General features: G+C 46.6%; 1 protein-coding gene across 2 annotated transcripts; it reads left to right on the forward strand.

Moving 5' to 3' along the window:
* Positions 1–24,854, forward strand: FBXL18 (F-box and leucine rich repeat protein 18). 2 transcript variants are annotated; one of them, XM_063344309.1, is made up of 5 exons: positions 1–143; positions 1,333–1,533; positions 2,432–3,972; positions 7,055–7,273; positions 18,913–24,854. In XM_063344309.1, exons 1-5 carry the CDS (start codon positions 3–5, stop codon positions 19,067–19,069), a joined length of 2,259 nt encoding a protein of 752 aa, XP_063200379.1. In that variant the 5' UTR covers positions 1–2; the 3' UTR covers positions 19,070–24,854. The 2 variants fall into 2 exon arrangements, with proteins under 2 accessions (XP_063200379.1, XP_063200380.1); XM_063344310.1 differs by lacking the exon at positions 1–143 and adding an exon at positions 444–696.
* The last annotated feature ends 386 nt before the right edge of the window (positions 24,855–25,240 follow it).

Consider the following 25,240-nt stretch of genomic DNA (forward strand, 5'->3'; position numbering starts at 1 on the left):
TCATGGCAGCGCCGGAAGAACCGTGTGGCGGCCGGGCCGGCGAGGAGCCAGGCCGGGACGCGGCCGGTTTGAGCGGTGCCTGGGGGAGGCGGCGGCGGTGGCGGCGGGACCGCGCGGCCGCCGCCATGTTCCGCTGTGGAGAGGTGAGCCGGGGCGGGGGAGGCTCTTCCCGCCCTCCTCTCTCCTCTCCGCCGCGGCCGTTAGCCGGGGCTTGTCCTCCACCACCGTCTCCCTCGGCTGGGGCTGGGGGGAGCCGCGCCCCGCTCTGGGATGGGGGAGAGGCGAGAGGGGCTGGAGCCGGCCCCGGCGGCGGTGAGGGGGCTCCAATGGCGGAGGTGGGGACGGGAGGTGCCGGTGGCCACTCTCCCCGCGGGGCCGCCCGGCGGCGTGGGGAGGGCCTGGGGAGCCGGTTCCTGAAGCGGGCCTGCCGTCATCTAACGGGGCTGGGTGCGGGGGCCGAAACTGGCCTTCTCTGGGGTGCCTCGGGGGGAGGGTTAGAGGGGCTGTGAGGTGGGACCAGCTCCCCCCTTCCCTCTAGGGGATGCCATGGCCTTAAGGCCAATTTGAGCTTTGCTAAAGACCCAACCACCCCCCGGAACTGCCGTTATCACGGTGGGGTGGGCTGGGGGCCATATCCTGTCCCTGACACCCCTCAAGATGGCGAGGACCCCGTCGCCTTCTTCTCTGGCCATCCCGGTGAGTTTGGGGTGACTCTTGTCATCCCCCAGGGTCACAGGAAGGGAGCGTGGGGTGGAGGAGCAAACAGGCTCTCTTGTCCTCTTGTCATGTCGGTCGTGTGGTTCATATGGTTAAAGCGTAAGAACTATGGGTGATACGATGCTGACTGCAGTTTTGTTTGTATGTATGTGTATATGTATATACATATATATACACACACACACACACAGAGTTATATAACTCTTAAGGTTATTGAAGCGGATGGCACGTAGAGGGAAGATGTAGAAAGAGACTGCTGCGTTATATTTAGAAAAGAATCAGGGACAGTCAGTTTTCCAATTGCAAAGTAAGTGGCCAAAGTGGAATGAATGTAAACGTTTTTCTCCTCATTCTAAAGGAGCCAACAGTAAAAGATCAAGTGAAGGCATTGTGGCTTTGCGTGATGGTTTGCACTACCTCCATCTTGTCTTCTAAGGGGAAGATTTTGGTTTCTTCATGCAGATGGAAGCACTTAAAAATCCAAGCATTTCTGTTTTGTCTCACTTTATAAATCCTTATGAGACTCGGGTCATCTGTTTTCTCACAAGCTTTGCTGAAGTTTCTCACCTAGTGGTTGTTCTTTTTTTCTTTTTCTTTCCACACCCCCACCCCCAGGAGATCGTAAGTGGGGAGAGCGAAGAGGAAAGTAATGGCGTCAACTTGATGGAGTTCTCAGATGAGATCCTTTTGCACATCCTCAGCTACGTCCCTTGCACAGACCTTGTCCTGAACGTCAGGAGAACCTGCAGGAAACTCGCAACGCTTTGCCTTGACAAGAGCCTAACACATACAGTTTTACTTCAGAAAGACTATAAGGTGGGGAGAATAGCTTGCTTCTTCTGTTAGCTATGAAGAGAAATCTGACTTCTGAAAAAGTGCCAAGAAATAGAACTTTGCAGTGTGTCTGCATAAGTGAACTGCTCTTGAACTCTGAAACCAAATAAACAATAAACTGTTTTATAAAAGCATTTGTTTTCCAGAATGCTTTGTTAGAACAGCTCTGTGCTCCCTTAGTTATATAAAATACCGGCAGTGAAAACTATCTTCTCTGTGTTTCTGGAAGCTAAAATGAAAGTAAGCGTGACTTTCCATTTGTAGCTGTGGTTGTGTAAAGTTACCATTTTCTCAAAATACATTTTCTATGTTGTTGTGCAAAAAATCCCTCTTGTGCGTATTGCTGTCAGGCATGCAGTCAGCTAAGCCAGAAATTCTGTATGTGTTATAACAAAAATAAAACTCGGGAATGAAGGGTGATACATTTTATAAGGACTGTATCACCAAGTACAGGCAAGGGGAAGCCTCTCTTACTCATTTCCAAAAGAGGAAACTGGATGAAGGAGAATGGAAATGTTCTTCTTTCAATTTGAGTTTCCCTAGATAGCCAGTTCTGCTGAAATAGCTTTGCTGTTAGAAAATGGAGATGGTCCTCCAGTCTGCTATCAATTGCTGACCGGATTTGGCCTCACAGTCCGTAATGCAGAACTGCACAGATTAAGAAGCTAAAGGAACTGTAATCTTAAGAGTCCAAAGCATGGCAGACTAAGCCAGCTACCAGCAGTATAATAATTCTTAGACTGTGCTAGCGTCCCGAAACCTTTGGATGAGCCACGTAATCTAAGTGCTAACCACTCTTATCCCCATCGTCAGATGGGAAACTGAGTCAGTGCACACCATTGCCGTATATCTCATTGAATGTGGTTTTGTTTGAGTACAGGTAAACAAAGACAAAGTGAAGCAACTGATGAGGGATATCGGAAAAGAGATTTACCAGCTGAACATGGCTGGGTGCTATTGGCTGCCCAGCTCCACTATCGATCATGTAACACGATGCAAGAACCTGGTAAAACTGAACTTGTCTGGGTGCCACGTCACCTCTCTCCGTCTCTCAAAGATGCTGTCCACGCTCCAGCACCTGCGCTCCCTGGCGATAGATGTAAATCCGGGTTTCGATGCCAGTCAGCTAAGCAGTGAGTGTAAAGCCACTCTTAGCCGTGTCTCGGAATTGAAGCAAACCCTTTACACACCGTCATATGGTGTCGTTCCGTGCTGCACTAGCCTTGAGAAACTGTTGCTTTATTTTGAGATCCTTGATCGCTCGCGAGAAGGTTTTATGCTCTCTGGGCAGCTAATGGTAGGTGAGAGCAATGTGCCCCATTACCAGAACCTGCGCGTCTTCTATGCCAGGCTGGCTCCTGGCTACGTTAATCAGGAGGTGGTGAGGCTGTACTTGGCAGTGCTGAGTGATCGGACACCTGAGAACCTTCACGCCTTCCTTATTTCTGCCCCTGGTAGCTTTGCGGAGACGGGAGCCACTAAAAACCTCCTGGACTCTATGGCTCGAAATGTACGTCTGGATGCTTTACAATTGCCCAAAGCCTGGATTAACGGCTCTGGGCTCCTGCAACACTTGAAGTTCAACAACCCTTTCTACTTCAGCTTTAGCCGATGCACCTTATCTGGTGGTCACCTGATCCAGAGGGTTATTAACGGTGGGAAAGATCTTAAAAGCTTGACCAGTTTGAATCTCAGTGGCTGCGTTCACTGTCTGGCTCCGGAGTCCTTGTTTCGAAAAGCGGAAGATGACATTGACAGTAGCATTCTGGAAAGCCTGGTAGTGTCTTGCTGCAACCTGAGACACCTCAACCTCTCTGCAGCTCACCATCACAGCTCAGAAAGCATAGGGAATCACTTGTGCCAGCTACTGTCCAGGCTAAAGCACCTGCTCTCGTTAGCGCTACCGGTTTGTTCCATCACAGATGTTGCTGCAAATGTGGAAAAGCCTCCCACAGCGTCTAATTTGGTGCCCCAAACATTTGGAAGGAAAGTTCGGATTGGGATACAGACATATCCGAGGAACTTAGCGGACCAGGCAAATCAGAAGATAGAGTCTTCGGTATTCTGGGCTCTGATGGGAAGCCTCCGATTTTTGGAAACCTTGGAAGTAATTGGGTCCAGTTTTTCCTCTGCCATGCCCCGCAATGAGCCAGCAATTCGGAACTCGTTGCCTCCTTGTGTCCGGGCGCAAAGTGTGGGGGATTCCGAGGTGGCTGCCATTAGCCAATTGACTTACTTGCAGAGCCTCACCTTAGCACAACTGCCAAATATTCTTACTGGCTCTGGGCTTATTAGCATTGGATTGCAGTGCCAGCATTTGCGGACTCTTTCGTTGGCCAACCTGGGCATGATGGGGAAAGTGGTCTATATGTCTGCTCTCATGGACATGCTGAAACACTGCAAGTGTTTGAGAGATCTCAGGTGAGGGGCTGCCATTGAACATCTCCATTTTGTTTGTGGATCTCCAGAAATGTAGTGCATGGGTTGTTGTGGCTAGGGTGAAAACTGCAAGTGTTCCTGTTCCGGTCAAAAGTAGCTGCAATGTCTTGAAAACTGGATACTTTCCTTCCTGACTTGCGGAGAACGGGAAGGCATTGCGTGCTGTCCTTGAGGGCTCAGGATATGCCCTTTAACCAGTGTTTTAAGAGCAAAAAGTCTCTATGTTGCAACTGCCTTCCTTTTAGATAAGGAAGAGTGGATGCTGCATATTTGGGAGCTAGCAGCCTGTCACGGCTAGGTTAAATACTATATGTACTATATGCCTTTGCTGACTTTTTGGCTTTGTATACACGTACATCTCTTAAATTTCCAGGAAGGAAGAGACTCCTACAGTGTCTAGATAATGTAGAGATCTCCTCAGATTTCCCAATGAGGCGTTTTGGTTTTGTAGTACAAACATTTTTTTTTCTGTTGTATTTTTTCTGCTTTTGGTTTGTATTACAATCTTGACGCTTTATTTTTTTATTTCTTTTTCTTTTCTTGGTAATATATTGGAAACATTCCACATTTAGACTTTGCCCTGTTGGTGTGCCTCTCCTGGTAGGATTTAAAAGATCCTGCCAAGGATCTTATCCTGAAGGGTGCATAACGGAGCTTCACAGTAGCCAAAATGTGCTTATGAAAGCAAAGGGCATGAACCGTGATGGTTTCCTTGCACTAGTCCACATAAACACAAATGTTATTATTTTAGAAAGATTCTTTTATTCTTCTTTTATTCTTCTTTTTTTTCATAGAATCTTCATGGTGGGAAAAGACCTTTGAGATCATCAAGTCCAACCATACACACACACAAAAAAAAAAACCCCACACCAAAAAAACCCCACACAACCCCTACAATCTCTGCCACTAGAGCATGCCCTGAAGTGCCAAATTTAAATACCTCTAGGGATGGTGACTTCCCCTAAATCAGCTTCTGTTGGTGAAACTGCTAGACCTGTCAGTCCTCTTGTCATTCCTTGTTCCCAAACTGGGGCTAAAATGCCCAACAGTAGCAACAGCAAGGTTACTCCCATGAGCACAAAGACAGTTAGTGTGACTAAAATCATTGCTCATCAGCTGAGACTGGTGTTTGTCTGCATGTTCCTGATCCATTGCAATAGTGAAGGGAGCCAGGGTGGCTAAAACACCTTAGGAAGGTTTTCATTTTCCACCACTTCCCTTTTATAACAGGCAAGGAGCATGCTGGTCTTTCATCCAAGGGATGGCAGCTATTGGAAACTCAGTTGCTTAATGGCTTGGGTCAAGTGAATGTATGTTTTAATCTTCAGGAGACTAAATAGCCATGGAAGAACTAAGATGTGGGGACGGAGGTTTGGGTGTGCAGTGTTGCTTCACTCATTCTGGGCACTGTAGTTTTCAGAGGCTTTGAAATGGAGGCCAAGAGTGATTAAGATGAGAGGCAGCGTAGAGCCTTGAATAAAGGATGAACAAAGGTGTCTCCTTGTAACAGCTAGGCGTTTTGGTGTAAGCTGTCATTGTTCTTTCTTGGGTAAAGTCTAAGGTTTTATATAGGTTTAAGAGGATTTTAATGCTTAGCATTTCCTCCTGATAATGTAGTTTCCTTTTCATTTGACTAATTCTGTGCTGCTTCTACCCTTTTTTCCCCCTCCCCATTTTCCAGGCTGAGAAACTAGTTTAAGGGGATTTTCCAAAGCAACATTGTCATCTAGCGAGTGAAAGGCAGTATTGCAAGTATGGCTGTCGGGTCACAGAGATTAACCTAGAAACCTGCTGAGAGGTTGCAGGGGCTTCTGTGCTTTTTGTCTTGAAGTTACAATGGACCAATAATGCTGTTGAAAAATTGGAGAGGCTTCACATTTTCTTAATTTTAAGCTGTTACCCAAAGCACTCACGGGCTGTTAGGATCTCTTCAGGCAGTGTTACCTGACCAGCAGTCACAGGCTGAGACTCTAAAACAGAATTTATCAATTAACAGGATTAAGTTGCTGAGATACCCCCGCGTACTACAAAAGCCTGTGCAGAGATTATCCAGATCAGGTTGGGACATACAGCTTGTTATCACCTAATGGATTAACCTTGGAGCTCTTGGCCTTGCTGACCCAATGACTGCGATTCCCAAGTGCTCCGCGGCCCTGTAGGAAACCTGCACTAAGCAGACGTACTCTCCTGGTGACACCAGCTCTGAGCAGGTTCTGCTTCTTGCAGACTGGTTTCTGTGAGGCATTCATCCATTTATGCTGCTAGTTAAAACATGGGCCCCTCGTTGGTCAGGTGTGGCTTCACCATGTCACTTTGTTGTCCTGCTCTGGGCTGTGATGTAAGATTGTGGATAGACATGATAAAAAAAATCCTGCCTCTCTTCTCTGCGCCAAGTGTTTAAGATAGAGGTTGGATTGATGATGGTTCTTCGTCCTGTGGGATAGCAGTAGCTTTGATCCTTTGCCATCCTCTGACCAGGGAGGGCTGGTTGTGGTCACTCTGTTGGCTCAGAGGCCCAAGTTCTGCATCACCATGTGTGCATTGTGAATTTTCCATGCCCGCTCCTGTCTAGGCAGTAAACTGAAGATGACCAATTTGATCAGGGTTTGGTGCATCGGAGCAGTAAGTCCCTAAATACCCATCAACTGCTCGGTGGATGTCAGGTAGCAAAAGCCAGGCTGTGCTTTTCATAAGACCAGGATGGATCTGCTGGTCAGATCTAAGGCCCAACATGCTCTGTGGAAAACTTGTGAAACCAGGGTTACTCCCTGTGGGCACTGGAATTCTGCAGTTTAAGGCCTTTCTGCCTATGTGTCTCCTTGCCCTTCAGCACACGTCGTTCAAGAGTAACTAGCAAGCAAGAGGTCTGAGCTTGCAATGTCGGGTTTGTTATGCCATACTGCTGGCACGAGCAGGTAGAAGGTTATCCCATGTGTAAGTGACACAGGCAGTAGGGGACACTGGTTGCTCCGTTTGCTGGGTCCCCATGAATGTGCTGTCTTCCCTCTTGTCTTAAAGCGGCCCAAGCATGAATTGCCCATTGACTTGTTTTTGTTTATTGCAGGCTGGAACAGCCGTACTTCTGTGCGGGCGCCCAGTTCTTCCAGGCACTGAGTCATTGCTCCTCTCTCCAGCGGCTTTGCATCGTCTCCCGGAGTGGGACTCTGCAGTCTGACGCAGTGATGTCATTCATGGCCAACTGCCTTGAGGTCATCATGTGCCACATGTTTATGGGAGAATCTCTTACCGTTTGCAAAAATCTCCAGCAATCTATTGTCCGGAGGTGAGTGCGGAAAGGGGCTGATGTGGGATTTCTGGAGCTGTTGAAGATTTATCTCCATTTCCTTGCTTGCCAAGGTTTATATGGCTTGGAGCACTTGTTCCAAGAAGCTAATAGGTACTGTGTAACTGCTTGGCACATGAACTAGCCTCTTATTTTAATAAGAGTGAATAAGTGAAATATTTGAAGGTATTATATGAATTTTTGATTCCATTCCCACCCATGTTCTCTGCAGTGCCGTTGGCTGAGGTGAAGATCTGGATGTAAAGCTCCATCATAAATCAAATGACACTTTTTGTGTAAACAAAACATCTGCCGACATTTTAAGTACTGAGAGATTTGACCTTGAAGCTTTCCTCCTTTCCCACAAGTGACTAAGATAATTCTCTGTCCTCTAATCACTTGTAAATGTCACTTACTGATAATCCCCTGGCAGCGCAATTCAAAGCCTTTAAAGGGTTGTTGTGAAGGGTTTTTCTTCGGGGGGTGTGTGGGGGGGAGAATTGGTACAAACTGCCTTTGCACGTTTGGCAGTTCTTAAATGCATTTTGCTTGGCCCCTTGCAGTGTTCTGAGGCTCACGTGGTGGGAAACGTTTGTGTGTGAGCCGTGAATTGCATTTGAAAAGAGAGCTTTTAATTACGCTTGGCATTTTGAAATCTTCTAATAGTGGCAGTCATCTTACAAAATATTTCCCATGCAACAGACTTTCCATTATTTTTTTTTTCTATAAGGCTTTTTCTCCGCCTTCAGTCTGTTTTCTTTGTCACCTACTGTTGCTTTGCCCTGTTAAGCTCTAATAAAAATTTCAAATCACACGGCATTATTACTGCATCCTAAAGGGTGCTCCTCCCCCCAGCCTTTCTCCAGCTTCAAACTGACTTATTACACTTGGCTTGTTTCCGCGGATCAGATCCAGAAGCGCCTATGACTATATTAGCTACCTACCCAACTGCTCACGAGATTGTTTGTTACTGCCTCTAAAAGGCTCAGGGTCCTTCTGGGAGAGTAATTGTTGGAAACGTCTAAGTAAATTCCTTGTGATGTGACAAGGATTCTTTGAGTTTGTTTTTCACAGGGCTTCATATCTGTAAAAACATTTCTTGGTGGATTTCAGTTGTGCTTTGGGGATCTTCCGAAAGAACCAAGAATCTGCAGTTCTCATTTTTTATTTTGCCCTCCCCTCTGAGATGCCATTGCAGCATTGGCCAAAATTTTAATGTCCACTTACTGAGCGGAAATATGCTGCTCTGCAGTCTTTTCTCCCTCTTTTTCCTCTGTTGTGGATGGATTCTCACTACGTTCTGTGTACCTCTTCGTAATTTAAACCCTGGGAACTTTCCAAAGAGCAGTTGGTGCCTTGTGGAAATGTTAAAAACTATTTTTAGATTTAGCAACAGTTCTGGCTGTCATACTATTTTTCTTCTTTTGTGTTTTATTAATAGAGACGTTTGTATGAAAACAGGTTTTTTTGAAGTGTTTTGGTTTTTTTTTTCCCTGAAGAGAGCATCTGCTCCTACTGCAAATTCTACACCTGAAGTCATAATCCTCTATGACATTGTAATTGGTGGCTCTGGAAACGATTTTGATGTCACGTAAGATTATGACTTCAGGAGGAGGATAAACAGTGGGAGCAGATGCTCTTCTAAGCAACAAAGATCCCGTTCTCGTGCAACTGTCTCTAGTAATAAAATGGAAGGAACAAAATACAGAAAATGATGTGTAAGCAAAGCCTGGAGTCTTCCACGAGCCGTCAGTGAGGCTTTAACCACGTGATTATTCCAGTGATCCCATTCTCATCCTTGCACAAATGTGCCTTCAGATGGGGTCAAGAATTGACTTTCTCTTGACTGCATTTTGTCTACTACTGCAAGGGCAACGAGACGTGCAGTAAAATCCGTGTGTGAGCTAGTTCATTGCTTAAACCTGTGGATAAGGCCCTAATTCATACAGCATGGCTTCCTCTAAAAATGTGCAGCTAGTGTCTCTTTAAGCCAAGTTTTAAATTGGAAGAGCCCTTTAGGTAGCAACTTTGAAGTTATATATCCTTGTGCCAGAATGAAATACAGTAATTTTTTTCTTTTTTTTTCCTCCTTTTTTTTTTTTTTTTTGGAATGTGCAGATATGCTGCGTGTGTGGGGAAAACACGGAGAGTAGAAAACATGGAGAGTTGGGTGGGAAGGAGGAGGCGAGAGCAGGGGAGGCAAGGCTGTGAGCCTTTCTTTTTTGCTCCCTTTCTTGAGCTGGGGGAATTCATCCATATTCCTTGGGGTTAGAGTTCCTATTTTAGGGTTATGGAGACGGTTTTGTTTAGGCTGACAGCAGCCAAGTGATTGCTGGTTTTGAACGGGGAGACGGGGCAAAAATGACTCTTATTCTCCCAGTGCCTTTAAAAAGAGAAGAAATGTGAGTGGGAACTGGAAAGGTAGGACTGGGCACGTACCAGTAGTTTGCTGCAGGTGGTAGAGCTGGGAGGGCTTGAAAATGTGATCTCATGTAGCACGATCCTTTTTCAGAGGTGGATGCACGGGACGGTTTGGATCACAGAAGAGGCTGGGGCAGATTTGGGGAGAACAGACTGGTTTCAGCTGCCAAACTGTACTGGAAGATGGTGTATATACAGGGTGTGGTGATAGGAGCCTGGGTATTAAATCTCCTGCACCACACCGACGGCTTAAAGCCTGAATTGGTTCTCAAGCTCTTCCCTCAGCTGTAAAATAAGGATAGTATTATGTATTTCTGTTCTACTGGCCCGACAAGAGAGTTGTTTTCATGTCTGTTAGTCTTGTGACAGCTCTAAACCAGGCCCTGTGGTGTCCAGCTTTCTTGTGGGCAGCTTTCTGGTTAAAGTTTGCTGCTATTTGGGACGGATTGGTTTACGTATTTAAGTCATTAAAAGCCTCTGATTCAGTTCTGCCTCTTTTGCAATGAAACACATTGAGCAGAACAGCACTCATCTGGAGCCCTCATCAGCAAACAAGAGGCTTGCAAGGGCAAGGTCTCCTCTGAGCTTTAGAGAAGACTGTTTCCCTCTGGGCAGATAAATCATTGCAGTGTTTTTCTTTATTCTTTTTTCTTCTGTGCGAATGGGAGGGGTAATCTCCTTTATGGTTCAGGGAGATACTCTGTGCACGTAAAAAAGGCGTAGTGGTTAGAGTGGGAGATGTGGCTTGAGTGATCATATCCACGTCCCTGATCTTCCTCAGATTTCACATGTGACAGTGGTCTAGTCTTAGTTTCTCTGTAAAATGACATTTTTTTTCCTGTCACATGGTGCTCAGCTGCTGCCACGCTTCAGATAGTAGCGGATCTAACGAAGACAATGTTTTCCCTTTTACGCTTGCACCCTAACTTTGCCAAAGTGCTTAGCTCCAAGCGCGTGTTCTCTTTGTTTAAATAACTCTTCTGTTAAAACCACTGCAGCGGTAATTCCAGAAACACTAAAATACCACAACTCCTGGACCCACGGTCATAGGTTCAAGTGTGACCCCAGACCTGTTGCTGTACAAAGAGGCTTCTTTGCACAACAGGGAGAGTTGCTTCTCCCTTTTAGGCTGTGCTGGGATTCTTTCTAAAAGCTTGGAAAGAGCCGATGTGTCCAAAGCCCGGGCCGGGGGGACAGGGTGTGCTTCCAACAGCCTTCCCCGAGGATTTCCACGCTGTTATTCTGTGAAATAGTCAGTAGATGGAGCTGTGACCTATGGAAGGTGTCCCACTGCTTACTGATGTGTTGCATGCTAAATAATCGTATTTACACGCCTGTATTTCTCTGCCCCAGAAATCTTGCAGGAAAAGAATTTGGATGACTTCAGGACTGCACAGCTACATGGCGTGGTTAGTGGGCACTTGACAAACACGCAGGAGAAGTTGCTTTCCTAGTGAAGCTTACCAGGCTAGAAGAGGGGATAGGAAATACTTTGGCAAATATCCCCTTGGCCTCAAGGACAGATTTTATTTTCCAGTGTGTTCCTTTAGAATTGTGTAGGTTTTAGCTTAAGTGTTTAGATAGCTCCTGTCATTCTAATGATTTCAAGGACTCAACACCACCAGACAATACAAGCCTGTGAAAAGTCCTTGGAAAAACACCTTGGAAAAGATCAAGAAAGCAACAGTAAAAAAAAAAAAAAAATACAAACCCAAAGCAAAACAAAAAATCTCTGAGAGCGTGATGTCATTAGGGATTCTTCATACATAGGGGGAAAGTATCAAGGCATAGAGGTAAGCTGTGATTTATAGAAATGCAATCCAAGTTAAGCTGTGGTAGAGAGCGTGGTCAGGAAGCAAAAGATTGTGGTGCAGCTGAAGTGTGTTTTGGGGTGGGGAGTGGTAGCTGGGTTCAGCCGCTCGCATCTCCCAAAAGCTCTGTTGTCATCTCCTGGGGTCTGATAGCTGCTGGGAGAAGGTGCAGGGGGCTGGGGCTGGCTGCGGTCCTGGTGCAGCATCCCCAAGAGCTGCAGGGTGGGGAGTGGGGGGCTGGCAATCCTAGCTCAAGCTCTCTGCCCCTGTTCCCCTAGGCACAGTGGCTACCTGTCTCCAGCAAATGGCTTTGCAAAGTGACTGTGCAATTCAGATGACTCTGAGGGTTAACCAGTGCTGGAAAATGTAAAGAATTTTACTGGTTTAGGGCATTCTGCCCGTTCTGGGCATCCAAGACCCAGAGAAAGAGAAACACTGACTTAACCTTCCTTCTTCTGCCTGTGTCAGGTATCAGCACGCTTAGTTTGATGTGACTTTCACAATAGGGCTCCTGCCACTTTCCAGGAATAGCATTTTAGTCTGAATTAGATCTTAATATTAAAGCTTCTGTAGCATTGCCTAAATTTCCCCGTGCTTGTTATTGTCCTTTTTTTAACATGAAACTCTTAGATGGATCTTACCTTTTCTTAAACTGCTGATTCCAGTGGCCCTGTGTGGCTGCGAGAACCATGATGCTTGCTAAAGGGATGAAGCACCCTCCTGGGATTCAGTTGCAGAAACAGCTTCCAGGTGGGAGCATGGGTGTGAAACCAAGAATTTGGAAAGTGCTGAGTGAGTCAGTCCCTCTCCTGGTGTTTAGCACAGGACTGAACTATCACAAATGAATTTTTGCTCACCTCAGAGCTAAGCGTTCCCCCCTCCCCTGTTGCTATTGCCCTGGATATCCCTGCAGTATTCCTCTTGCCTGGATTCTCATTGTGGGATCAGCCTCAGAAAAGCCCTTTTGGATAATCCTTTGCTGTTAGATTGGGTGGGAGGGGGCTGTTAGGGCAGTGAGTGAGTGCAAGATCATCTCTGAATTCAGCAGAGTCCTCCAGCGTCCCTCCTGCACTGCCCACCTGACTGCTGCAATTGTATCGACACTGCAAAAAGCTGGTATTAGCACCTAGGGCTTATTTGAGATTTTCAAGCTGTTTTTTGCATCCCTTCGCCACCTTCGCTTCCTTCTGACCTTGAAAAAGTCCCTCTCGGTACACTGCTGGCTTTCCTGGATCCCAGAGCCAGCATGGTAGCTGCCAACCCCACTCCGCTAGCCTAAGCATGTTGTGGGCTCAGGCCCTGCGTCTGATTGCAGAAGACTTAATGTATCGCTAGGCTGGTATAGTGAATCATTAGCATCCTGTTCCAGCTTTCATTGTCTGTTTCATTTCCTGCTCTTAGAAACCCCTGAATCATTCTGTCACAGACTGAATAACAAACTGCATCCTTGTCAGCTCGCGTTACCCAAGAATTCCTTGTCGGGCTTGGCGAAGGCTGACTGCTTGAGGTGTGGCCCGGACACCTTTGCTTCTACCAGGGATGTTGTTTATGGGTGGGTTCAAGTACTTTACAAGCCACCATGGCTTGTGGGACTATCCCCAACTTGGCATATTAACGTACCTTCGTTTTGGGGGGTACTAACATACCCTTTTCTTAAATGCATTCCTGTGGTTGACCCAAATGGCTTGTTCTAACTGCTAGCTCATGTGTTTTGAAGGGAACTCAGTCCTGAAACCTTCCTTAGTGAGTAGATTGGTTTGTGCATGAAATAGATTTCAAGGAGTGTCCTCCTCTCTCTCTTGGCTGAGAAATAATAGTGGAATAGTGCTGTCGTGCTTTCTCTTCATGAGGGTGTAAAAGGCTGAACGGAAGCATTAACTGCAGCTTTAAAGCATTTCCATAGTAAAATAAATCTAATTGAGCAGTTATTGCAGTAGCTTTTTAATTTGTGGAAGAGATTAGGAAATAACTTTCAGCTTGCTCTGGCAGAGCACTCCCCTAGGACGTGTCCTGGGCGCTCTGGCATCGCTCTTTGGGTTCTTATTCCCTCCCCCTCTAATTGTTCGGTCACATTTGACTGATGCAGGGCTCCGCTGGCAAAATAATGTAAGAACTTCAATCTGCGAGTGTGTTTGATATGATCCTCAGTTCACGGGAGAAGTAGCAGAGTGTCATTCATGCCTTACAGAGAGAAACCACAGTAGGGAGATGTAACTTGCATCTACTCGGGATGAGTCTGATGTCTATTGCTTCTTCCCCATGACACGATGCAGTGGCAGAGGATGCTGCCTTGAAGGTAATGGGAGAGTTGGCAGTGTTGTGTGTGAGTGACTTCCAGAGTCCCATCTACGTCCCTTCGTGTCAGGGTGGAGGCTGTAGTGATGGGACTTAAGGTGCGGGGAAATCGCAGGCATCGGGAAAATGTCAGTTTGTGTAGACAAGAGAGGATGGAAGACACCCTTAAAGGAAAACACTTCATGGAGGAAATGTCTCATTGTGTGGAGTTAAGAGCAACCTGAGGAATCACAACAGCTTTCCTTGGGAACTTTTGAAGTCTGTTTCTGAGGTTAGAAAATGAAATCTGCTCAGCACTGATACTCTGGCAGGGTTGGAAGTGAGAATGGCACGAAGGGTCTGCTTTAAAGGCAGTATGTGGGGGGATGAGTGAGGGGCAAGGGTCCTCCCTGCTCACGGAGGAAAGGGCCTGGGGGAATCCCACCCACAGTTTCTTTGGCGTGGCTGGAAGATGCTCTGGAGAAGCTTTGTTTTACGCTACTGTAGAGAAGGACAGCTTTTGCTGTTCCCTGGTACTGAGTTCAGGGAACAAATTTTGCCTTCTTGAAGAGATGAGAAAAGTGTGTGTATGTATGTTGGGTCATGCCACTTGTCAGCTGCTCCAGCTTGTCCTGGCACTTCCTCTGTTCCACCGTGCCATGCTTCAGGGGTGGGAGTTTCCAGCCTGGCTCAGGTATGCTGGCTGAAGCTTTCAAGACAGATGCCACATTTGAACTTTCATATGTGAGCGAGTCTTCCAGCAAAAACAAACTTATGCTGTGCCTGGCAGAGGATTAACAGGGTTTTTTGTTCATGTGGGTAACATGGCAAAAAGTGAGTCAGTCTGAATTCTCTTCTCTTGGGAAACTTGGAGGGGGGAGAAGGTGTGTGACTGCATTGGTTTGCATTTCTGAGAGTCCTGCAAGCCAGAGGCCACATCTACTCTATTCCCACTGTGTTCTGTTCCCCCAAATCAAGCCTCTCCTGGTTTCTGCTTCCTTACTTTCCTTGTTTAGAGCCTCTTTTCCCATAAGCTCATCTCAGTTTGTGGAGTTAAAAAACCTGGCCTTGATCCACTCCTGATACACCGTATTTCCTCATTTTATCTGGTGTGTGCTGCTTTTGTTGCCAGTGCTTAATTATACCACCTTGTGTGCCCTTATTCCTGCTTGCCAGCTTTTGTGAAGTGGGATGTGCTGAAACGTCTGAATTTGGCTTAGGGCTTTTCTTTGGTTTCTCTGGAAATCTCAAGGAGAAATACATTGTTCAGTCCCAAATAGTGCTTTATCCTTTCCTTACAAGTAACAGAAGGTAAGTTTGAACAGCTCCCAACGCAGCAGAGGTGTCGTCTTCTGGGGTCTGTGGTGCAGAGAGTTAGTAGGGCATCATCCATCGTTATGGGTTGGTTGGTGAGCTTCTCCTGTGGCTTTGGTCTGCCCTTTAGCTCTATCAGCAGGTGGAGTCCTGGGGACTCCATGGCCTCTAAAGAGGTATGTCTGAAAACACACACTGAGAGTGTTTGCCGGGAGATAACTGCATTCCAGGGAGTGACTCTTTTGTCTTGCTAAAATCGAGGAAATCTGATCAAAGTGCAGCCTTGCTTTTAGACTTTTTCTTTCTTTTTGACTTTGTCCCTGACCTACATATTGGATCCCGCCACGCTGGTTGGAAGCAATTGAGACCGTAGTGTTAGGCTATTTACCAAGCTGTTCACTTGAAAATAACCTTACTGTGTCCAGTCCACACCTGTTCTGGGGTAATTTTGGAGGCAAATAACAGAGTGCCATTAACCCTTTCAGCCATGTGCAACCCGTTCAAGATCTAACTGTAGAGTGAGGTTACACCTCTGCTGATGCCAGGAGGAATTTGTACCACAGGGTGGGCTTCACTGGTCGTTTCCCAGCTCTGTGGATGATTCCAGCCAGCTGCTGAAGCCAGGCTCATTATGTGTCCACATCCAAATGAGGACACTTCAGAGACATCCTTGTAAGTGTTCCCGCTGGGTGGTTGTTGGTTTGGTGTTGAGTCTGCTGGACCAGAAGCTATACTGGAAAATATGTGTGGGGGGGTATTTTCTTTGTTATCCCAGTGGTTGTTTCTGATTAAAGGATCTGTTTTGAAGGGGCTGCTAGTCAGTTGCCTAGAAAACTTGCTTTCATTTAATTAATCATGATGAGTTTAGTCTGGAGGTTTTGTAGGAGAGAGCAAGCAAGCATATCCTTGGCTTCTTTCCCTTGGAAAAAAAGCAGGGTTTCATGTCTGAAACTGCAGCTCTTTTGTCTCCCCAGGTCAACATCCTTCTCTGTCCTTCGGGTTTTAATTTTACAAGCCATGCGCTTGCAGAGGTAGATCCAGTTTGAAGTCCATCCAGGTGTGGAATGAGGAAAGAACCGTCAAGAAGATTACAGGAGCTATTCTGCGACTCATTAACTCAATCTCTTCCCCTTCTTGTTATCTCCTCCCCATGCCTGGGGCCTTTTGAACTAGTGCTCTAAGTGCTTCTCACTCAATCTAGCCCACCTGGACAGGTGTATGAAGAAAGGAATTGCCTTCCGGGGAAGGACTAAAAGAGCATAGATTGCAGAGGGAGTCTGCTTTTGGGAACTGCTAATCCCAGTTTAACATTATGACAGCTGCTCGTTAAAACCAGGGTGTTTTTTAACAGGCAGTTAAAGGAGAGGCTTTGCACGCACATTTAGCTGAGAATAATAGTGAACCATGTGCATTTGATTTTTTTTTTTCTTAAATCACGCAAATTGTACATGGAAAGAATTCTCCGGCGTCAACTTGCTCGGGTATGGAATTTACAAGGTTTGCAGTAACATACAGTTTCCTGTTGAGGGGGGGGGAGAAAATTACAAAGCTTTCTTTTTTTTCTTTTTCTTTTTTTTTTTTTTTTTAAGATCAAGTTCAAACCTCTCCTATAAATCCAGCCTCTTTGGAAGGTATACTTACTGTGTTGGGGATTTTCAGTTGTCTTGGTGGCAGATTGTCATGTAAACTTGTCTAGGTTCTTGTTTTTATAGCTACATGTAAAGGCTGCTTATAAACTACAATTTTGTATATGGTGAGAAGGCAGCATGCAGATCTAATTTGGGAGAGTCTACATACAAAGAAAGAAGCAAAAGGTTTCTTTGCCTTGGGGAGATGGCTGTTTCTTCCTAGCTGAACTTCAGTAAACTTGGTCTATTAACATGATTTTCTCTGCAGGACTGTGGTGTTGGATAAGAAACGTGAAGAGCTGAGGCAGAAGAGGAACTATCAAAGAGCCATTTGCTGTATTTTATGTAATTTCACTGCAGACTTTACCAACCGCCTCCCAGATCAGTGGTTATTTGCTGGTTGATTTCTTGTAGGCAGTGCTGTGGAAGTAAGAAACTGCCCAGATCCTACACAAGTCCCCAGATCCACTCAAGGAGCGGTGTCCTTTTCTGACAGCCCTTAGGCATGAGGCATGAAGGGCAGATCTGTGATGCAGAAAGATATAAAATTGCCCCGGGTAATTTCGTTGCTGGAAATCCTTACTCCTGCAGCTACTTAGGTTCAGACAAATTAATTTAACCCACCAGGACTGAGCAACTAGCCTTGGAATGGGAGTTTCTCTGCTATGTTTTTGGCAGTTCCACTCCACATAATTTGTGGATGGGAATATCCTTTCTGTCTCCCGGGAAATGCCAGGCTCTGGTGTCCTTTTCTTCAGCTGGCTGTATTGCTACCTGGGATTTTCATGTGTGTTTCCAGCAGCTGAATCTCCAGCCGTTCCCTCTCTGTTTGACTGAAATCTGGCCGTTTCAGAGCTAGAGATGAGCTGTGAATTTTCCAGACGTGTATCTGTATAAGAGAAGTTTGTTGAGCAGTGAACTCCTCTTTTGACCCAATGCAACTTGGTTCAGCCTCAAGGGACTGATGCTGCCAGTTTGACTCTGCCTCCTTTAGAGTGATAATGAACTAGCCCTTGTCACACGGTTCGGAGGAAGCATCTTAGTGGCGTGGGGCTAATAGTCAAAAGTCTTCTAATCTTCAGGGTGTAACTCTTAAGCTATAGCATAACTTCCCTTTACCTCCCAGCTTTAAAAGACTGAACTCCTGTTATGCTACACTGAGTAATACTATTTCTCTTCCCCCACGTTCTCTTACTCACCAGGTTGCTATCATGTAGAGTACTTGCTGATGGAGACTTGGACTCTTTTGTATGGTTCTTTTTACGTTGTATAAATGGCTTTAACTGTTGCTGTTCTCTTCCTCTGCTCTGTAGTTATAACCCTGCTGCTCCTCTCTCATGTTGTCGTGTCAGGCCTCTCGCTTGCAAGGTCTGGGATGTGTGCTGGAAGGCAGACCCACTGGTGTGATGTTGGCGAGAAGAGCTGGGAGGGCAGGAGGAGAATGCAGATTTCTCGGAGAGGGGACCAAAAGACTGAGGCTGTAGATTCAGAAACTGGAACCCAAAATTCAAGTGGCAAACAGGGATACTTGTGCGTGTTTCTGTTAGGGCAAATTCCTGTGGTGCCAAGACAGGTTTTCTGCGACTTGGATTAAAAAGGAGGCTGCAGTGCGTGTGTGCGTGTGCACACACACTTAAATGCTTATCTGCAGATCTGAGCTTTCTAAACTTGCCTGTGCTCTAATTGCAGAGTGTAGACTCTGCATGCAGAACAACCCAGCCCGAAGTGATAATCCCAGGCTCAGCCCCGAGGGAATGACTGGCACTGCTCTGCCCTGATTTTCTTAATGGCTCTGCAACTTGCTGCTGGTTTGTAGGTGGTTTAAATTGTTATCTCTGAGCACCTTGCTCAGCTTGGGCAGATCTCTTAGGATCTCTGGGCCTCTAAGAATACCTGTATGTTGTGATTTATTTATTAATTTTGTAAAACTTCTTCCTCCCTCCCCATGATAGGCCCAATTTGAGCTTGTGTCAGGTGGACAGACTCGCTGAAAAGGGGTGCAAGCCCAGCCTGCACTCCCTGCTGACACACAGAGAGGGGTGGGAGACCTTGACTTCTAGCTGCCCCTCCTGCCTCCTCTGATCAACCCTTCCTTGCCCCCACCGCTGCATGATCAATATCCATGCAATCCCCTTCTCTTGAACTGGAGAATCTGTATTTTTCCTCAGCTAATAACCTGTGTCTGATTTAGTTTCCAGGCGGACCGCCCTGCATTAAATGTCGTCATTTTCCCTCTGCTTCATGAGGACTTGACAGAGGTCATCAGAGATGTCCCCATGCGGCACTTGGATGAAATTACCTTGTTTAAAAGCAGAGTGGCCGAGGAACCTCCCAACTTGTGGTGGTGACTGCCACAGCCTGGAAAGGACCGTCAGCGTGAACACGTGAAATGGCTTCTTGTTGGCCTGGATTCCCCATCTTCAGCTCCTGGCCACCTCACTGGATGCTGTACAATCACTTTAAATAGGTTCAATTGCAAAATGAAAAAAGCTGGTTCTTTGCAGTGGGGAAACATCTATTGGATATTGCTTGCATCTGAAAAGCCTGTCTCAAAGGCTTCTGGAATCTGATGAGTATTTCCTTGCGGTTAATATGAATTGTTTTGTTATTTTACTGAAGTTAAAGGTAAGAGAAACTGACTTAACGATGCTCTTTCCCCTGTGTCGCCTGGTGTATTTCCTAAGGGCCCCTGTGTACTTTGGCAGTGTACTTTGTGATATTGGTGGAAATCATTCTTTGCTTTGGTCTATTTTTGGCAAAGTAGAAAGCCTAAGCCAGCTAAGAGGCACAAAAATGTGTTGCTCGGTTGAAGCGCATCACATCTTTTCTATGTTACAAATATGCATTTGTAGTCACATACATGCTATCACAGATATTTGAAGGGTTTTTTTTTTGATTGAGAAGTACTACAAGGACTCTTTTTTTATTTTTGAATAACAAAATAAGGTCATTGGCACCTTGACCATGGTATGTTCTTGCTGATGCCCTTTCCATCGCTCTGGTGGAAGAAGTTCTCAGCTCTTTTGGAAATCCTTGTCCTAGGGTAGATGGTGCCTCCGGTGAATAAGTTGAGGCTCAGATCTGATTTAAATGCAGTCTGTCTTGCAGTGTAGATGGGAGTGTAGTGTTCCAGTTCTGTCCTTAGATCCCATGCCTTGAGCTCATGCTAATTTTAGAGATGTTATGAAGTATTTTCACAGTGTGATTTCAGTCAGCTTCTTTGCTCTACAGAACTTCCTCAGGCATCAGTAGTGGTCTGGATCACTTTCATATTGCCTTATTTACTGAGCACTTTTGAAAGCATCAGACAGCTGTACCAAAAGCTGAGTTATGAATACCTGGAGCTACGTTTCTGGGTGGCAGTTGGATTTCCCTTCTGCTGGAGTATTTTGTGGTTGCGCACTGGGTCTGTCTTCTGCAAAACAGCAATCAAACAGAGCTGTCTAACTTTTCCACCTAATCACTCCCTAACGTGTTGAGCAGTGCTTTTCTGGGGAGGCCCAGTGTCATCCAAAGATGATGTCCCCATCTCCTTTTTGACATTTCTACACAAGATGCCATCTCCCAAATGGTGTTCTGCCACCAATTGTTCATAGGAAGCCTGGTCTGGTGGGATAGATTTGAAAGCAAAATGCATCTCACAGCTTTGGAGGACTTTCCCTCCTTACTTCCCTGTCAGTCAGTTGTGGACTTGCCTGGAAATCTGTCTTGCTGGTGTGAATCTTGAGCCAGACTGCGGTAACCCTTATGCTCAGATAGGTTACGGTGTTAACGAGCAGGTTAACGTTAGAATTCTACTAGCACAAGTCTGTGCATTGCTAAAACTAACCCCTACATGCGTTTGCTGTCTGCCCTGAGTTTCTCTCCCTTCCCCACAATGGTCTCTGGGTTCAACTGGTAACAAGGTGGTGAGGCTGGCTCGTGCTTCTCCAGGAACGGCTGCAGCTGAGCCACGATCGCTCCTGAAGTATTCGAGACTCTGCCTCAGGTTAGACACCATGCGGGTGACAGTGAGGAGCTGGTGCCCTGTTCTTGGCATCCTGCCACTGTTTTCTCTCCTGCTCTCCCGGCGAGGTCATTCTTTCTACCTCTTGTCATATTACTCGCCTGTTTGAATCCCTTTCTCCCTCTGCAACATCTTTCTTCTCTCCTCCTCCCTCGCTTCAGCAAATCAGATGTCCTTTTCAGCAGAAACAGGAGCCGCTGCTCTGTCCAGTTCAAGCCACTTCAGCTCTGCCTAGTTTTTGTCCAGGTTTCTTTCTTAGAATAAATAGTGAGGGTTAGGCAGCAAGCGTTTGCAAAGCAGCTTTCTCTTCCTTGTTCCTCCTAGTCTCAGAGCAGGGTAGAGGGAAGGCTCAGGGTATGGAGCCAGCTCTCTAATGCTTAATGTTGTGTCCTGTGGAGGGATCCCAATGTTTGGTACCTGCTGTAGGAGTGAGGCCGTTCCCACCCTTAGCAGGGATTTTCCCTCCACATACACACAGTGGCATGGGCAAGAGTTTGGCACAACCGCCAGTTCGCCTGTTCCTGTCCAGCTGGGGGACAGTGGTATGCAGAAAACACCAGTTTCTTAATGGTGGTGTTAACCCTTTGCTCTTGGGGATTAGAGTAACCTGACGAAACGTGCTATATTTACACCTTTTGCTTGGCAAAGCGATACCCATCTGCCTCGTGTCTTGCTAGATTGGGGCAGACAATCAGGCATGTTTTATAATGCCATTATTCTGTTGCCTGGAGTATGATGTTTAGACATCTGTATTCACACAAGCAGGTCAGAAGTCCTGATGCAAACACTACCAGTTATAATCGGGGCTAGGAAAGGTCACCCACAGGTGATAAAGATAGCTAAAAACTCCTTCCACCCCTGACTCCCCAACCCCGGGCCAATGCTTGATATCTCTACTACAAATCCTCTTATGGTGAGTGAGAATTTCCGCTGCTTCTGCACTCCAGGCAGGATTCACCAGATGTTAATAATGTGCTTATTTTCTCTAAGTGCTATTTTGGCATCGGTGTTAATTACAATTTATATTCTGCAACATTTACACTGGGAAAAGAACCCACCCTAATAGTCCCCAATTGGCAGAGCCGGGCTATTAAACATAGCACCATATGTTCTGAGCAGAGCAATATATGGGACTCAGAGCCCACTCAGCCCTGAGTCTCCGGCGTGCAGCATTAGAGGAGGAGAAGAGAACGGAGAGAGGGGTGTTTTGTTCCTAGCTTTTATTTAATATGAAATTCCCCCTCCTTTTCTTTGGCCTCTGTCCCTGTCTCTCCAGAAATCTCCCTCCTGCTATCTATGAGCATCTAATGAGGTGATCTCTGAGCCTGCTGATGCCACTGTCCGTAGTCTAAAATAAATGAATTCAATTACAGAAGGTGCCCTTCTCACAGGGTCTGCCTCTGCAGGATTCCCAGTCCCTGCTGGCGTGTTTCCTGCTGTGCTCCAAATCAGACCTATGATCTTTGGGGACTGCAGAAGAAATCTTTGCTTTGACCACCAATGAGTTGTCCGTGCTTCTCTGGGAGAAGGATATTCTGGGACAAGTGCCATTAGTGGGTAAAATCAGAAGTTGTTTGCTGCTTTGCTAATGTCCAAAGTCATACATTTGGTTCCTGCAGGCTGGGAGGGTCTAGACCTGAAGAGTGACGATGGTTTTGGTGTGGGGAATTTGGTGGGGCTGTCATCAGTGTTTAGAAGGACTGTAGGTTAAAGGATTGCTTCCTCAGCTGTTTTGTGAAGCTGATTTCATGGTCTCTTTAGAAAACAGCAGCGTAGCTACTGCTTGGTTTGGAAAGAGGGCTGTACGGCAGCAGCGTCTCCCTTCAGGAGAGCTTGGACTGCAGTCGCTCGTCTGTCGGGGGGGTGGTTTGGCAGGAGGAGAAGAGATGGGAGTGAAAGGAGGCAGGGCAGGAGTGTGGTGTGGACCTCGAACTGGAAGTCAGACATGCACTCTGAGACTTGGCCTCAGTTTCCCCACCTGTGAATGGGGAGGAGGGCTCACCTGCCTCCCACAGTGGACTTTGCAGGGGTGCAAGATGCTCTCTCCCAGCCACCCCCCGAGGCAAGGTGGTGCTCCCCTGGGAGGAGAGGGCAGGGCTGGGGCTGCTAATGCAGGGTGACGGGTAGCAGAGCAGCGGTGCTGCTCGCGTTCATTCGCATGACTGCCGCCTCCTGTGCTGAGGCACGTGAGACTCCCAGGGGAGCAGCAGAGGATCTGTCCCTTCGCTTTGCTGATCTTCAGAGGCGTGAAAGTCCTGGGGCGATGTACAGAAACGGAACCGTACATTGTGTGGTGCTGGGTGCTTTCTCCCAGCAGCCTTTTTTTTTTTTTTTTTTTTTTTTTTAGCATGGGGTATCTCCCCGCAGCTGCAGAAATGTGGGGCTTTTCCGTTTGCAGAGTTAATCGATGCAGAAGGGTATATTTGTCAACTTAAGGGAGATGCAGTCCCACCTTGGCCAGTCCCAGCGGAGGGTGTCCAGCCAAAGCTCCTTGCCTGCAGAGAGACCTGTGCGGGGAGCCATGCTGGGTGTTGCAGAGGCAAATCTCCTTCCATTGCAGCTCTCCTGCCTCTTTGATTAGATGCGCAGGCAGCCGGGGTACTCTTGCAGGAGAATCATTTCCATAGAAACCAATTGGGATGTTGTACGGGGAATAATGATTAATAGTGAAGGGATGTTGCCTCGGGCCCTTTTCATTTTTTAGGGGGCAGCAAGGGACAAACCGGAGCACAGGTAGGGGGACAGGGAGGCTTGAAAACTAATGGAAACCATCCCTTCCATTAATTTCCAGGGCAGCTTCCCCCCTCTTCTCTTCCTACCCTGCCCCCCCCGCTGCTTCTCAGCTTTCGTCAAATTTTCAAAATGGCTAACCTGGTTAGAAATAATCATAATAATAAAAAAGGATGGATGAGGTCTGACTGCTAACATTGTTGCTGTTAGCAGCAGGATTTCAGCCATAAAACATGAAGCAAGGGAGGCATTGACCTTTCCGCTGTTTGAAATGAATGGAGACATCAATATCTATTGTTTTGTGGCATTGACCTCTGACGCTCTCGTTTCGCCCTCCCCTTTCTTTTTTTTTAATTTCCCCCTGACACTCGAGGAAAGGGGTCAGTTAGTACCATCTATTGATCCCGATCTTACTTGGTGATAGGGAAATAATTAGAATTTTAAAGATCTCTGCTGTATGCTGGCGAAATACGTACACAGACGTGCGCTCTAAGCCCCCGCTTCCTGCGTTGCATTCTCCCCCCTTTCTTGTGGAGATTCAAAGCTCTGAGATCTGAAGGAAGAGAGATCAATATAGGTTTAATCATGATGGGGTTTTTATTTCAGTTTTTTAAATGGTAAAGTGTAACGTTTTATGTTAATGTTGTCGGAGTCTGGCTGCCTGGTGCCTTGTTTTATTTATTGTTTTAAGTAGCCCCTTCTTTTGTGAACTTCATCTATGTACAGAGAATGTGAAATCAGGCATTGCTAATTAGCTGTATGACAATTAAGTAATGTAGCACAAAACCATTAGGACACTGGATTTGTTTTTGAAGTTTGTCCTTTGAAGTGGAAGCTGCAACTCCCTGCCCAAGGCTGCTGGGGAAAATGTTTTTCTATCAAAACTTTCTTTGAAAATAAAATGTCAGTGTAAGAGTCCCTATTTCTGTCGTCTCTCCCTATAAACAGCGGGTGGAAATTGTTTCTCATTGTAAAAACCGCTGGCATTGATAGAAAGGGGAATTCAGAAGAGCATTAAAATGGGCAGTTGGTCTCCAAACACCCTCGGTTCTGGTAGAGACGTTACCAAAACTGCTTGTTTAGCCTCTTGAAAGAGAACGGTGCTGCTTTAGGAGAGAAGACCCAGGTCACAACCACCGCCCTGGAGATGGCAAAGGGAGGTGGCCCTCAAAACTGTGGGTTCGCCTCTGATGCCTCAAGTGCCATCAGGATGCGGCGCAGCCTGGTCGCGAATACCAACAAGCTCCTCGGTTTGGGCTCCTCCATCTGTGCACTTGTTTGACACTTGTGTTTGCATCTGGCCCTTTGTTCTAGTAGTGAGTCGAATTCTGAATGTGCAACTTTCATGTACGCTGGTGGCATGTAAAACTTCAAATAAAGAGTGAAACTGATTTTGAACCCGGTCCCTTTTGTCACCTCCTGCCTCTTATTTCCCTTTAAAACCAAAGCCCAAAGCCATCCTCCTCAGAGGCACGCTTTGCTGTCGCGTTTCAAGTTTAAGCGATGTGATGTGAGGTGCTGCGGCGAGGCGTGTGTGGGCAGGGACGTGCCTGGGTGTAGCTCCAGTCTGGACTGGGCGCCGTGGAGGTGTCACCCGCTGGAAGTGCTGGGGTGAGCGGTGCTAATGGGGTTTACAGCCCTGTTCCCCCAGGTCTGAGGTTTGAGGATGCTGTTCTGTGCACCTTGGTGCTTGTGGCCGTGGGCTCAGCTGCGCGTTAAAGGAGGAGCTACGTTGTGTTTAGGGAATGCTTTTCCTCCGTGGATTTCCGAGCACTCAGCTCCT

Source organism: Chroicocephalus ridibundus, chromosome 8 (genome assembly GCF_963924245.1).
Source record: "Chroicocephalus ridibundus chromosome 8, bChrRid1.1, whole genome shotgun sequence".
Lineage (NCBI taxonomy): Eukaryota > Metazoa > Chordata > Aves > Charadriiformes > Laridae > Chroicocephalus > Chroicocephalus ridibundus.

What these genes read in the sequence shown, in the direction of transcription:
- FBXL18 (XM_063344309.1), top strand. Translation starts at nt 3, where the DNA reads ATGGCAGCGCCGGAAGAACCGTGTGGCGGCCGGGCCGGCGAGGAGCCA. An exon ending in CCATGTTCCGCTGTGGAGAG is followed by an intron (nt 144 to 1,332) that starts GTGAGCCGGGGC and finishes CCCCACCCCCAG; the next exon opens with GAGATCGTAAGTGGGGAGAG. An exon ending in CAGCAATCTATTGTCCGGAG is followed by an intron (nt 7,274 to 18,912) that starts GTGAGTGCGGAA and finishes TGTCTGATTTAG; the next exon opens with TTTCCAGGCGGACCGCCCTG.